Source organism: Mastigoproctus giganteus, chromosome 13, assembly GCF_048544385.1.
Source record: "Mastigoproctus giganteus isolate SK-2022 chromosome 13, ASM4854438v1, whole genome shotgun sequence".
NCBI classification, from domain to species: Eukaryota; Metazoa; Arthropoda; class Arachnida; order Uropygi; family Thelyphonidae; genus Mastigoproctus; species Mastigoproctus giganteus.
The window spans coordinates 32,206,745-32,221,219 of record NC_143587.1 but is presented as its reverse complement, the minus strand read 5'-3'; the positions used below and the strand labels follow the sequence as shown (position 1 = coordinate 32,221,219).

General features: G+C 36.4%; 1 protein-coding gene across 1 annotated transcript in view; it reads right to left on the bottom strand.

The window, feature by feature from the left end:
* Nucleotides 1-2,485: 2,485 nt before the first annotated feature.
* Nucleotides 2,486-14,475, bottom strand: part of LOC150075926 (ubiquitin-conjugating enzyme E2-24 kDa-like) — a 53,190-nt gene continuing 41,200 nt past the window's right edge. Inside the window, exons 5-6 of the mRNA XM_090388031.1 lie at nucleotides 7,713-7,860; nucleotides 2,486-2,792 (exon numbers count right to left, since the gene is read on the bottom strand). Of these exons, the coding sequence (XP_090244157.1) occupies nucleotides 2,695-2,792; nucleotides 7,713-7,860 (246 nt within the window). The 3' untranslated portion in view covers nucleotides 2,486-2,694. The remainder of the gene's footprint in view (nucleotides 2,793-7,712; nucleotides 7,861-14,475) is intronic.

The following is a 14,475-nucleotide window of genomic DNA, read 5'->3' as shown; positions in this document are numbered from 1 at the left end:
ACAGCACTCATGTTTCCCCATTAGAAATAGGTAACACCTTGGTAATTCTCATGCAGCTAGTATAGGGCACAAAGAATTTTATGAGTAACACCAAAAATGCTACTGTTTAACTAATTTATTTTTATTTAAACAAGCTTTTGAAAACCGTTTAATTGCCCTTCTTTGGTTTGTTAAGCGTTCACAAAAAATATTTTTAGCTGAATTATAACCCTTATAATGCTGTGTGTAAAAATTAGGATACATTTTTATTTTTCTATTTCCTATAGTTTTGCAGTGCTTATGTTATTACTAACCAAAAAAAAAAATATCAATGAGAAATATTCATATATGCTCTCACTAAAAGCTGCAACTTTTGAGATCTATCAGACTCCTGTGTGACTACTGACACAATTTAATGCACTATTCCAGATTGGAATGTCCTAGGTGTTGGAGTTTCCAGATTTGAAAGTTTGTATTGCACTAGTTCTAAATGTGTTTTCCAGTACAACTCACTGGAAAACACATTAAAATTAAATGCTTTAAAATCAGTAAAATGTACAAATCCACACAGCTGTCTTAGGTTATTTAAAAAAGAGAGCCTTTGCAAAGTGGGTATTAAAATGTGAACTTTTGTCTATCCACACACACACACACACCTGTGAAATGTATACAAAGTTCACATTTCGACTAAATAAGCTTAACTTGAAAATTTCTTTTAATATTGCTCTTTAATTTCTGTAACATTAAATAAAAAAAATAAGGCAGTTTTATTCATTGTAGTGAAAAAAAAAAAAAAACTTCCTGAAAGTGCTATTTTTTTTTTCTTCATAGGTGCTGGTAAGCAATTCCAATAACAAAATACATATGAAGTTAACTAGTGTATAAGTAGATTAAATATTTTAATATACTTTACACCATAATATATTTCACTAGCAAACCCTTGCACAGTACAAAGGGAATTAACAAGTATAATCTGCAACTTTAACATTATTTTAATTATTAGAATATTCATTTAAGTGAGCCTCTGTCTTTCTTTATTTGCTCTTCAAAAAATTAGCAAAGTTTGCTATTTACGACATACTGACTACCACCGCCTCTTATTCAGAGAAGTATACCACACAGTCGATCACCTATCAAAACTACCATGCAATGGAACATTACATTTTAAAAACACCCAAGAACTAGCTTGAAAATACTGAGGTTCGATATTTCTATTAGTTTTACCGGCTCAATAAAATTTTACTGGCCTAAAAGAAATGGCAAATTCTCAAATTTAAAAATTTCTGATGTCGCTACTCACTGAATTTAAAGCTTAGTAACATATTACTGATTTACAATATAGTTCACTGAATTTAAAGAGTTTTAAATATGAAAATTTGGACCAAATGTTTTATCCCAATTCTATCACATACACACCCACAAGAAATAAAAAGGTGACAACTTTTTAATAGTAATTCAATTTGGAACTGACCAATAAGATATAATTTGGACATTTAAAAAAAAAATATATATATATATTACATCAGAAACTTATGCTTATAATGAGCAAAATCAGCAACTTATGCTTGGTTATAACTGATGTAAGTTTTACATCAGTTATAACCAAGCATCTAGATAATGATTATTGACATGTAAATTAATTTATAAAAGGATAGAGAGAAAGAAAACAGTACAAATATGTTTAACCAATACTAAATTCAATGGGTGCATTAATTCTATTTCCTATGGCAATTTCACCACATAATTTTCTTTTAAAATATGAAAGTTGTTGCAACGTGCGCTGAAAATCTATTCAATAAAATCTTTTTCTTGCTATGTATGCCCATTATAAAGAATCGCATACAAACTTTAAGATTTTGAAAATAAAACAAGGTTAGTGATATTTATACACAGAAGAACACTTATCACATGTACTGCTGGAAAGATTAATTGATCTAATGAAGATAACTAGTAGCCCTTTCTCACAGAGAGGATGAAAGAGAGACACTTCACAATTTTAATATACTGATTATCACTGAATTACAAAACATTAACCATCCAGTTAAATCTATGAAGGAAGATACACAACATACATTTCATCACAACACACCTTCAATACAACAGAAAACATTGAAATTTCAAAGGATAACCAACATACTTTATTTAAAATACTTATTTTCTGATGTATTTTATTATACTAGAATTCTGCTTAAAACAGGTGGAAAGAATAGGAAATATACAGTATGCAAATGTGACTGCAGATATTCATTTAATATACATGTAAATAAGGTACTATAAAAGTTATCTGAGAATATAATTTTGGCACAAACAGTACATAACATAAAAAATAATAAAGGACACATCAAGCTCTCACTCTTTTAATATTATGAATTTAATCTCTCATCTCATTTTTTACACTTAGATACTTTAAAAAATTTAGAAAACCCAATTAAATAAAAATTTCAGGTGCAAATCTCTAAGGAAGCTCCTTATTTGTACAAAAAAAAAAAGAAAAAAAAAAGATAACCTACAAATTGTTCACATGCAAGCAGATACATTTCTCTTCCTTTCATATCTATACTTCCTTATGGCTGATCTCTCATCTAAGCTGAAACAAATGCAACTGTACTGACAATAAAGGAGAAATCTTCACAATATTAAAATATTATTACATAAAAGTTATAGAATATGAAGACGGGAATATGGTATAACATGCAAGTCTAGGTACCAGTGATTTTATGTTGCATATCGTTTAGTCCAGAGCCTAGCAATTCTGTCATGTTCTTCTCTATGCTGAAGATACTGAGTAGCAATACTTCCCACCAGGGGATCAGCTATAAAGAAATAAATAATAAATTAAAGGAGAATTAATTTTTTTATACAAAATACAGAAAATTGTGCAAAACTGTTCAAAACTATAAATCAGATTGAAAGACATGAACATAGAAAAATCTGCTCTCTTCTGATATTTGAAGCTGGAAATTTTTTTGGTGGGTTTTTATACAAAACTGAACAACATAATTTCATTTGCACCAGCAAAATCTGCTGGATCAGGAAACACTGCTAGCTACTTAACTTATATATTAACTCCTCTGATCTATCTCTAAGAAATCCCTTTTTTCACTAACATATGAGTAATCACAAGTAAGTGGAGAAATGACATCTGTTGCCAAAAGAATGATGTCATACCAAGCTTTTCATAGCTGACACGCACAGAATAGCTAACATACTTATGACTCAAAGTATAACTGACTTCACAAAAAAAGAAGGGTTTTCTAGTATGCTCACATGAGATATCAACTATTACACCAAGTGCATTCAGTCCTCATAAAAACATCAAGTAAGTTTCCTTATACACTAAAAAAATAATTAATATAAATACCTTGCAGATAATTTTACTTCATCTTCAGCTGGGTTTTCCAGGAAAATAATTCAAAAGTTACACCTGGTTGTATAAACAGCTGTTGCTAGTAGTAATTTTAGTACCAAAACTCAGCATCATGAGTAAGCATTTCTTTGTATAATTATAATAGTATATTCAACTGAGCATAAATAGTGCTATAGAAATAAACTGGCATAAACTATAGTTTTTCAGTACTTCAAACCATTAAATCAGAGCAGATAACATTAAGTTATGATCATCAGTAGTAGGAGTTTCTAATTAGTGTCAGTGTGCTATATAAAATTGTAAAGGTATATGAGGAAGTTTTTTCACTCTAAAGAGTTTTATTGAATAAACTACTGTACTGTACTGTACTGTACTGCACTGCACTGCACACACAAAACAACCAAAAGATTTGGACACCTCTCGATGAATAGTGTACTGTGCCAGTCCCTGTGCATCAGCTCAGGGACTGACACAGTACACTATTCATACTGCATGCCTATGTGATATAAATCACATGGGCATGCTATGCAGTAGCAATAGTATGTCAAAACCAGTGTGGGTCATGGATTGGAACTCACTTTTTCTGTGGTTGGAAGTCACATTGTTATCTTTTTTGCGCATGCCACTGCAATTTGTCTGTGCTTCCCAAAATCCAATGTGGCGGATGTTATTCAAAGATGGAAAACTGTAGGTGATACTTTGACAATGTCCAAGTAGATGTTTAGGGCTCACTTCTATAGAAGTACTGCAGAAGCAAGCCATGTCAGTATGACAGTGTGGCATGTTTTAAGGCCTTGAAATTTTTTAGTAAGCTAAATGCCAAGCAAATTTTTATGCTTAGTCATGTGATACATGCAAGATGGCATAAATTTAAATTGGAGGCTAACTGCAGATTAGTTACCCAAAAATTTTCTTTTATTCAGAGTGATTGACTATTGGTATAAACTCCCACCTACTGTTGCAGAGGTTGGAAGTTTATCTAAATTTAAGGAGGGACAGAACTTGAAAGAAATAGATAATAAAGTGAGAAGGGTGGCATTTGTTACTTCATTTTATTTTTTTACTTTCAGTTAAATTTTATTTATTTATTATTATCATTATTTATTTATTTTTTTTTTGGCTTTTGCTATACAAGCTTGATTTCCTTGCATCATATCACCACAATACTAAGTCATGCAGGTCTGATTTGTGGACAATGATGTTAAAAACCTGGACTAGTTCAGATCTGAGCTTGAGCTTCAATTTCATTAAACACTTGTGGTATGGACTGGACTGTAGGACTAGCATAATCTGTGGCCATTTTAGCTGCAGATTATGTTGTAAAAAAATAAAGAAAATATCACATCAGTTGGAATTTAATAGATCTCTTTTTTAAAAGAACTTAAAAACAAACTGGAATACAAAATACATTTATTAAAAATAATGTGGACAATCATAAAATCTCTTAAGTGAGTAATCGAGTGTAAAACTTCGTTTGTATTAATAATTTTGTTGGGAAGCCTCTTTTGTTTAAAAGTTTCAATCCATCCTGACAGAGAATGAACTAAATGTCATAGTTCTTCAAGTGCGATGACACTAAATGATGGCCTCTATCAATCACCATTTATTGCTGGGATTCTGGCAGGCAACAATAATTTTAAGCGATGACCATTTTCAACAGGATCTCATACATAGAGCTAATTTATATTATGGTCTTTCAGCCATTTCATTCTGGGTTTTGGCTGTATGGAAAGGTGCATCATCCTGCTTAAAGAGTCATGGTACCAGGGGATAAGTCAGCGAGTGATGAGAGCAGTTCTGTTGGAGAACTGGTATTATTTTGCATTTAATATAGTGTTGATAAGATGCAGTTATCCAACACATCCCTCAATACACATTCTTATATAATCCTACACCACAACACTAATCAGATGTTTCATTGTTGCAATTGTGCATTCCAATAACAAGTCTTCACCAGGTCATCAACACACACCTGAAACATCATATCACTGCCATATATGGAAATAGTTGTACATGTCTTGTCACTCTAAACTACTGCTGCTCAATCATCTGCTGCTTAGACTTCTGCTCCCAAGCCAAACATGTTGAAGCCTGTTTTGAGAAAGGGCTTCTTTCTAGGTTTTTTTGTCTGTAAATCATTTTTTGCAATTTTTTCATAACTATTATGTCAGTAACAATCACTCCAGATGTTTCTAAAATTTCTTTTATATTTTTAGTTCTTCTGTGATCTTCTAGGGACAATCAACAAATTCTTCTATCATCTTAAAGTATTATTTATTTGGTATAGAAGTGCTTTGCTATACCCAGAAAGTGCCCACTCAATTCACTTAATTGCCTGTGGTGTCATTTCATAAACTTAACATATGGAATGTGTCAATATATTTTTAAAATAGCTTTACACTCCAGTAGTTACATGTACAACTGATCATGAAATAATGCATAAAACAAATGTAACCAATGCCTGATTGGACTGGAAGTGATGCAACACAGGCAGGCAAAGATCACATGAATTTGACAGTTGCAGTCAGTTAAATTTGCTGTGCTCCTGAACTTTCTCTTGTTTTCTGTTGCCTTTTTTCACTTTCTTATTCCTGCTTGGAACTTTGCTCATATCAAGCCAGTTCATAAAAAGGGTGACAAATCCCTCCCATCCAATTATCATCCCATTGCACTTACTTGTACTCTTTCGAAAGTAATGAAAAAAATCAATTAACCACCAACTCTTAAACTATCTAGAAACCATCCATCTGATCAACGATCACCAGTACGGATTCCATCAGTGTCAATCTCCACTGGTGATATTCTGGCTTATGTTACCCATGTATGGACAAATTCAATGGAAAAGTTTGGTGAAACTCAAGCAGTTGATCTTGACATTTCAAAGGCATTTCATTGTGTTTGGCATATAGGTCTTCTAAGTATGCTTCCATCTTATGGTTTGCCAACTGTTTTTGTAATTGGATATCCAGTTCGTTCTCTCCCCCCCCCCCCCCCGCAGATGACTAACTTTCTTCTTCTAACCTCTCCACCAATGCTAGTGTTCTCAAGATTCAGTTCTTTCTCCCACTCTATTCCTCTTGTATATTAATGACCTTCTATTGACTGGAAATCCTATCCATAGTTTTGCCGATGGTAGCACATTGCATTCCACCTTCCAGTTTGAAAAACCTTGCCCTGCTCAAACAGTTTCAACTTCTCAAATATCTACTACCAATTCCTTAAATGCTGATCTCCAGGTAATTCTCCAGTGAAGCAAAGATAACTTAGTTGATTTCAATCCTTCAAAATCTCAGTCCTGTCTTATATCTTGCAAAAGGATTCTTCTGATCCTATGCTTATCTTCGATGACACTCCAATTTCTAGGCAAGATCGGGCACCTCAGTAGCCAGGTGGGAAGGAGCAGCAGCAGTGCGTAGCACACGCTTCTTGATTAGACCAGGGTTCGAGCCCGTCACCACCAAATACGGAGGATGCGGAAAGGTCAGGGAATGATCACCGCATATCCTGGAGCAATATGGCCTTTAGTTGCTAATGCTCCTAAAAACCAAATAACCAACCTAGGCAAGATCATACACTCTATTGGGGATTACCCTGACTCCTACTCTCTCTCTTGGCATAAGCACATTACAAATATTGCTTCCTCTGCATCTAAAAAACTGGGTTTTCTCTTTCACTCTTTGTCATTACTTTTCTTCCAAACAGCTATTCACTCTGTACAACTCACAAATCTGCCTTACCATGGAATACTGTTGGCACATCTGGGGCAGTTAGGTTAATTAATGACTCATGCTCTGTTTCTGCTGCATGTCTTTTCTATAGATACTTCCATGGGCACCGTTCTTCAGAATTGGCTTCTCTCTCTCTCTCTCTCTCTCTCTCTCTCTCTCTCTCTCTCTCTCTCTCTCTCTCTCTCTCTCTCTCTCTCTCTCTCTCTCTCTCTCTCTCTCTCTCTCTCTCTCTCTCTCTCTCTCTCTCTCTCTCAAAGCAGTCCAAACATTTGCCACAACTAGCCAACTTCAAACTCACAGAACCAACTTTTCTTCTTCCTCATTTATTCATGCAACTTCCGTTTTCTGGAACAACCTTTCTTCATATATATATTTCCTGAAAACTAAAATCTACAAAAGTTCAAGTCTAATGTCAACAAGTATCTTCTTTCATCTTCTCAATCTTTAACCATGCATGGTACTAAGTACTATAGGTTCTAATTCCTCTTGTGTTTGGGATTTTCATAAAAAAAAAATAAAAAAAAAGTACATCTTATAACACCAAAAAATCAGATGCAGCCGAAATGCTGCATTTTCCCTCCCTTTTGTACATAGGAAAATAATAATAATGAAATTTATTAAGTTATTTATTGTATTACCTGGATTGCAGTCCGTTAACAAGGAACAAATTGATAGTAAAACTTTAGATATGGTCAAAGCAGGACTCCAGTTATCCTTCAGTATGTCCAAACAAATGACACCTTGACTGTTGATATTACAATGGTAAATACGAGTACGGAATGTCACCTTTTGTAAAAAGAAAACTGCTTTACAAAAAAAGAACAAACAAAATTCTGCTGTTATTTTATAAGAAATAAGAGTTACATATATCAAAATATAAGCAGTAAAACAACTAGATAGTGTTTTACTGGATGATAAACATAACTTTGTGTTGGAATACAAAACTTATAGGCCCTACCAAGTGAACTATTTCTGTAATGATCTTTTAAAGAAAAATATTCGAATTATATAACAAAAATAATACATTTTCTCTTTATATAACAAAAATATAATTTTTTTTATAAACGTTTTTATTGGTTATTTGAAACAAGATGGGTACATGGTAAATACCACTCATATGGGCTGTGCTACAAGAACTATATAAAGGTGTTAGCCACAATAAGGCACCCATAATCCATATTCTGAGGTTACCAGATGAACATTAACACGAGGCAATCAACAGTTCTATCAGGTGGTAACTGAACAAAAATCCACGATTATCAGAGATAATTCAAACAGTGATGGCACACCCTGCATGGTTTATATCAAAGAATACCTGTAACAGATCATAACAGTCCTTGCATCATACCATCATCCTCAGCATTTGCAGCAGCATCAAAAAAGTCCCAATTGGCATGATGGATGCTATATGTTTGTTTCTTTATGCAAAGTTTGTTTGTTTGTTGTTTGGTTTTTAGGAGCATTAGCAACTAAGGCCATATTGCTCCGGGATATGCGGTGGTCATTCCCTGACCTTTCCGCATCCTTCATATTTGGTGGCGACGGGCTCGAACCCCGGTCTAATCAAGAAGCGTGTGCTATGCACTGCTGCTCCTTCCCACCTGGCTACAGAGGCGCCACTTTTTTATGCAAAGTACATAAATATTGGGTGCTGAGGGAGGAGGGCTTATCTGCCGACTGGGCTAGCCGGGTGGGTAAAGTGCCTGCCTGGCAACCCAAAGGTCGCAGGTTTGAATCCCGCCTCGGGCTTGGATCAGAGTAGAAAATGCAAAAACCTTGGGAGGTGCATTATGGCCACAGAAGCCGGTGCATCAACAACTAACAAAAAAAAAAAAAAAAAAAAAGGAGGGTTATTAAACTTTCATCCTTGTAAGGCTACTTGGCTACCGTTTGAAAAAAAATTCCTTGTCTTAATGGGATTTGAACGTAGACCTTTTTCCACACAGCTCTGAAGAACAGCAACTGTAACACTTTTCTAACCAAGTGTTTGTGTAGAAAAAAACAACGGTATAGCAGTAGTGATATATTTCCATGTACACGTGGAAATAAATATTAGAAACTTGACTGGAATTTGTATAAAAAGCTTCTTGTAAATCATAAGACTTATTTTGCAAATATAAGAAAAATTTAGAAAAGCTGGTAGTTATGTTAACTGAGATGTCATCTCCCACACCGAGGACATTTAAATACCCAATGATGCCCCATTAAGTACAGCCACTCCCCAACTCAAGTAAGGGTTGTGTTCCACGGAACTCTACATAAGTCGAATTTTATGTAAGTAGGAATTTCCCAAAATGCTTATGCAGCACTTGCAACTATGTGCGCCGAATTTGATTGAAGAAAAAAAAAAAAAAGAGATGTACGACAAACATGTAAATAGAATTATTTATTCAATTTTTTTTAATCTCATGTGCAGGAAAAATTACAAAAATTTCAAAATTATAAAATTGAAAAAGAGAGAGGAGACAGGCATAACATCAGCAAGTTTTACCTTTCGACCATCGCTGCCAGAATGAACTCTTTAGCTCAGTGGTTCCCAAGCTAATGAGATCTACAGACCCTTTCAAAAATCCAAAAAAGTTCCCGGACCCCTTCAAAAATCAAAAAAACCTCTGCAGACCCCTATATATAACATATGCATATGTTATATGCATCGGCACTGGTGACTTCACTGCATACTTTAATGTTTTGGAAACAAGCATGATGCTTGACCCTAGTAAACCACCCATTGCTTGCCACGAACTTGGCTTGGGGTTCACCGTACTTATCCTTAATACAAAGGGTACTAGGAAAGTTTTGCAATACAGCTTTGTTTATTTAATTTTTTCAAAGTAATTTCCTCTACATTCAATACACCTCTCCATCCTCCGAAACCAATCTTTAAACCAGTTCTGCCAAGTTTCACTAGGGAGTAAAGCACACTCATTGTCCCAAGCCCGTAGAAGGTCCTCATCACTGGAAAACCGACTCCCTTTTAGCTTCATTTTCACATGCGGGAACAGTGCAAAGTCGCAAGGAGCAAGGTCTGGACTGTAGGGAGGGTGCTCGAGAAGTTTCAGTCCTGTCATGGTCAAATATTCGGTGCAGGCTTTGGCGCGGTGGCTGGAGCATTATCGTGATGGAGGTACCAGGTGTCCATTCTTGACTTTGGCCGCAGGTTCTTCATAGATCCAATGACTTTAGGCAGGCATTGTTCGGTATACCACTTAGCTGTGACTGTCTTCTGCGTGTCCAAAACGACATGTTCCACAATTCCACTCGATTTGCAAAATACAGCTATCATTTTCTTCTTTACAGATTGGGATTTTCTGACAATTACGGGTGTGTCATCATCATCAAAGACCCAAACTTTGTTTTGAGCCTTGGTCGGCAGATCGTAATAGTACAGCCAAGTCTCGTCACCTGTCACGATGTTGTTCACATACCGAGATTGTCCCTTATCAAACTTTTTTAACATCTCCCGGCACCAAGTCACACGTCGTGTCATCTGCTCTTCAGTCAGTTGATGCGGCACCCAGAGAGAACAAAGTTTCTTCACGTGCAAATGATCTTGCAGAATCGAACGAATTGCTGGTGCATTTAGGCCCAAAGTATCCTCTATCTGTTGGTAGGTCACTCGCCTGTTTTCGTCAAGCATTTTCCTCACAGCAGTAACGTTTTCCTCCGTAACTGACGTTCGTGGCCTTCCCTGCCTCTCAGAATCCTCCAGAGTGAAATTTCCCCTTTGGAATTCTCTATACCACCTGAATATCGTTGCACGATGTGGACAATCATCATCTAGTGCAAGAGTCATTTCTTCTAAGCACTGGTCTATGGTTAAACCACGCACGAAATTATACCGCAAAACTGTCCTTATCTCATTTCGTGACCACGATGCCATTGCAAGCACTTTACACTCTCACTACTAATGAATAACTGAGCCCATCGACTTGGCGCGGCGGCTACTATGCACGTATGAACATGTCTCAACATGCAACAACAAGCAGCTTCCTGTGATTCATTGTTGCGTCACATTGCAAAACTTTCCTAGTACCCTTTGTATCTTCTTAAATACTTGCTTTTGCTTGAATGGACATTGGACTCAGGGGCACTTGCTTCTGAATCTGATTTTCCATCCATATTATTAATAGCTTTTCCATCTTCGATATAGCAACTGAACACTATTTTGTGATCACCGTTGATCTTAAATGCATTGATCCTTTAACATGTTCTTTTATATGCACACTGTCCCTTAAAATAGTATTCACGGTTGAAGCAGTGAGACATAATTCCGTGCAATAGATGACAGACTTTGACAGATTTTGTTCTTAATTAATCATCTTCATTTCTAAATCAATTTTGTTTCATTTCCTAGCAACTGCCAGCACTTGCACTTTCCGTTGATCCCTTTCCCTTCACCATTATAATAAGTAAATAGGAATGAAGAGAATATTCTGAAAATTTATTTATGTTTTTTATATGATTGAAGATTTTAGTGAAGGGGAACTCATTTCACCATAATACCGTAACGTAAAAACTCACAGAATTTCAGTTATCGGTATTATCGCAAATGCAATAAGATCAAGTTTACTACCTGTATATAATAGATTGCACTAACAGAAAAGCCCAATAAACCGGAAAGTGCAAATTGTTTTTATTGTTTTATGGTAGTGACCTCCAGAAATGTGTTTTAGAAAAATACCACGAAGGCATTCAAAATTGATTCTTATAACGGAACATATGATAACAATGAACACATAGTGAATTTCCATTATAAAAATTACCTTTTTAGAGAGATAAATAGCTTAGTTATATAGTGAAAATTTCAACTTCCAAGGTCTTGGAACGAATTACCAAAAAAAATAAATAAATGTGTTATTGGGTTTAACATTACGATATTTTTCTGATACCTATGGGTATACATTTATTCCTATGGGATGCAAAATAGATTTCCATGATTTTTTTAAGTTTGCACCAGCCAGCAAAAACTTACGTAAAGCCAAATTTCCATAAGTTGAGTATTACGTAAGCCGGGGAGTGCCTGTATAAATAAATTGCATTATACTTTTCTTAACAGAGTGATGCTATTTATTTGAAGTGCAAAAGTAAGGCAACTCGTGATTTGGTTCATAATATAAGATGTATTATGCCTTTGCACTACCTATAAGTTGCAAGTTAATACTTAGTATCCGTAGAGCATTGTACCGTTTGAAACTTTCTGCCATTGTTATTGTATATTAGATCGATACAACATATATTAGCAACATATATCCCGAACTTGATAGTATAAGTTACAACATAAAACTAGATAGCGTAATATGTACCACTGTATTAGGAATCTGTTAGTTCAGTATAGTATTATCAATTAATCAAAAAAATTTATTAATCTTATTAAAATTTCATTGTTCATTAAATTGTACTTAAACAGAATCATGACCCAGACTAGAGCAGAAAAGCAACAAGCACAAAGTAGTAGAGTGCCGTGGCTCGGGGAAGATCTGAAGGGGGTAATTCTCCAATGTATCACAGTCTAAAAAAATGTGCGAAATCTGACATGGTTGCAGACCTTTCTGGAACACGACATGATCTAGCCAGGAGGAGGTCTTTGTGTGTGTGCTAGGTGCAGACAGCGTGAAGAAATCAGGTGCCAACTCAGCATTCTGATTGGAGTCTATGAGAGTTTGAGCTGTAGGGTAGTGCTCTTGAAGAAATTAATATGAGGGGCCCATCAAGCTCTCAGCTACCCAACTCAATGCCACAGCTCACTCCTCTGCATCAAGCAATGCAGAGCCAATCACCAAGGCAGCATGCACTGGTCCCACAGGAGAGCTAGTTATTGTTGGTGACTCTATTGTCAGGGAGACTGGGAATATATTATGCAAAAAAGGATAGGTGGAACAGGACCAGGGTATGTCTGCTAGGGGCAAAAATTGATGATGTTGTAGGGCAGATATCATATTTTAAGAGCACAAAAGGTGATACTGTTGTACACGTTGGCACTAATGACCGTAAGAGTAAGATCTGCAGATATACTTAACAAGTACACCGAGTGGACAGAAATCATGGGATACCTACCTAGTAACACATAGACCCACCTCTCGCCCGGATAAGTGCAGACACATGGCAAGACATTGAGTCCACTAGTTCACGAAAGCGCTCTGCATGTATTTCCATCCATGCTTTCTGCACCGCTGTCCATAATTCCATCACAAATCCCAAAGATGCTCCACAGCATTCATGTACGGTGAAGCCATTCCATGGTGGTAAACTCTGCGGAATGCTCTTTGAACCATGTTCTAGTCAGCATGGCTCTGTGGGGAGGTGCACTGACCTGCTGGAAGAGTCCATTGCCAAGATGACCATGAAAGGATGCAGATGGTCTGCAAGGATGGACACGTAACCTGAACTGTTCAGACACGTGTGTAAACGTACCAGAGGTTTCAACGTGTGCCAGTTGAACACACCCGACCATCCACCAATCTGAACAGTTCCTTATTTAGATGACGGGTGCATGGCTTCATGCAGTTTCTGCTAGATACACACCTTCCCATCCGCTCAAAATAACTGGAAACAGGACTCATCAGACAAGGAGACTCATCTCCAATCATCCATGGTCCAGTGCCGATGTTCTTTCACCCAGTTCAGGTGTAGAGTCCTGTGTCGTGGTGTTAGCAATCTCCCCAGGGCTAAATTGATTGAAAAGGCTCTCATCATATACTCCCTCCTATCGTGTCTGGGCAGAATTGCAGAAACCTTCAAATTTAACCGCACCTCAGTAGCCAGGTGGGAAGGAGCAGCAGTGCTTAGCACACGCTTCTTGATTAGACCAGGGTACAAGCCCCTCACCACCAAATACGGAGATTGCGGAAAGGTCAGTGAATGACCACCGCATATCCAGGAGCAATATGGCCTCAGTTGCTAATGCTCCTAAAAAAAAAAAAAATAAAATAACAAAAAAAATATATAAATAAATAAATAAAATTTAACCCTAACTCAGGACTTTTTTTTCAACATTGACCTGTATGCTGAAAGGATTCGCTGAATTCTTGGGGTTTCTGGGAAACACGATGCTGTCACCCCTCTTGCTAGTGGACGAATCCACTACTTGGCAAGCATATAAGTACACTGCATTCACATAGACGGTAATTCGATGTCAATATGGATAAAAATTGTGAGTTAACTAGCTTTGCAAGAGGGATAATAGTGGATGTCAATGCACGGGTCACTCTATTGCAGAGGTGGTACAGAAATTGCACTATCCTGTTGGACAGTGCTGTGGCAGAGAAAGGTGGTGAATGAATGTGACTGTTGACATCGGTCTCATATTATTTCAGCCAACCGGAGAGAGACAGTGGCAGAAATCACCACCGACTTCAACGAGGGACGTGCCAGAAATCTCTCCACCAAGACTAGGCAATCATT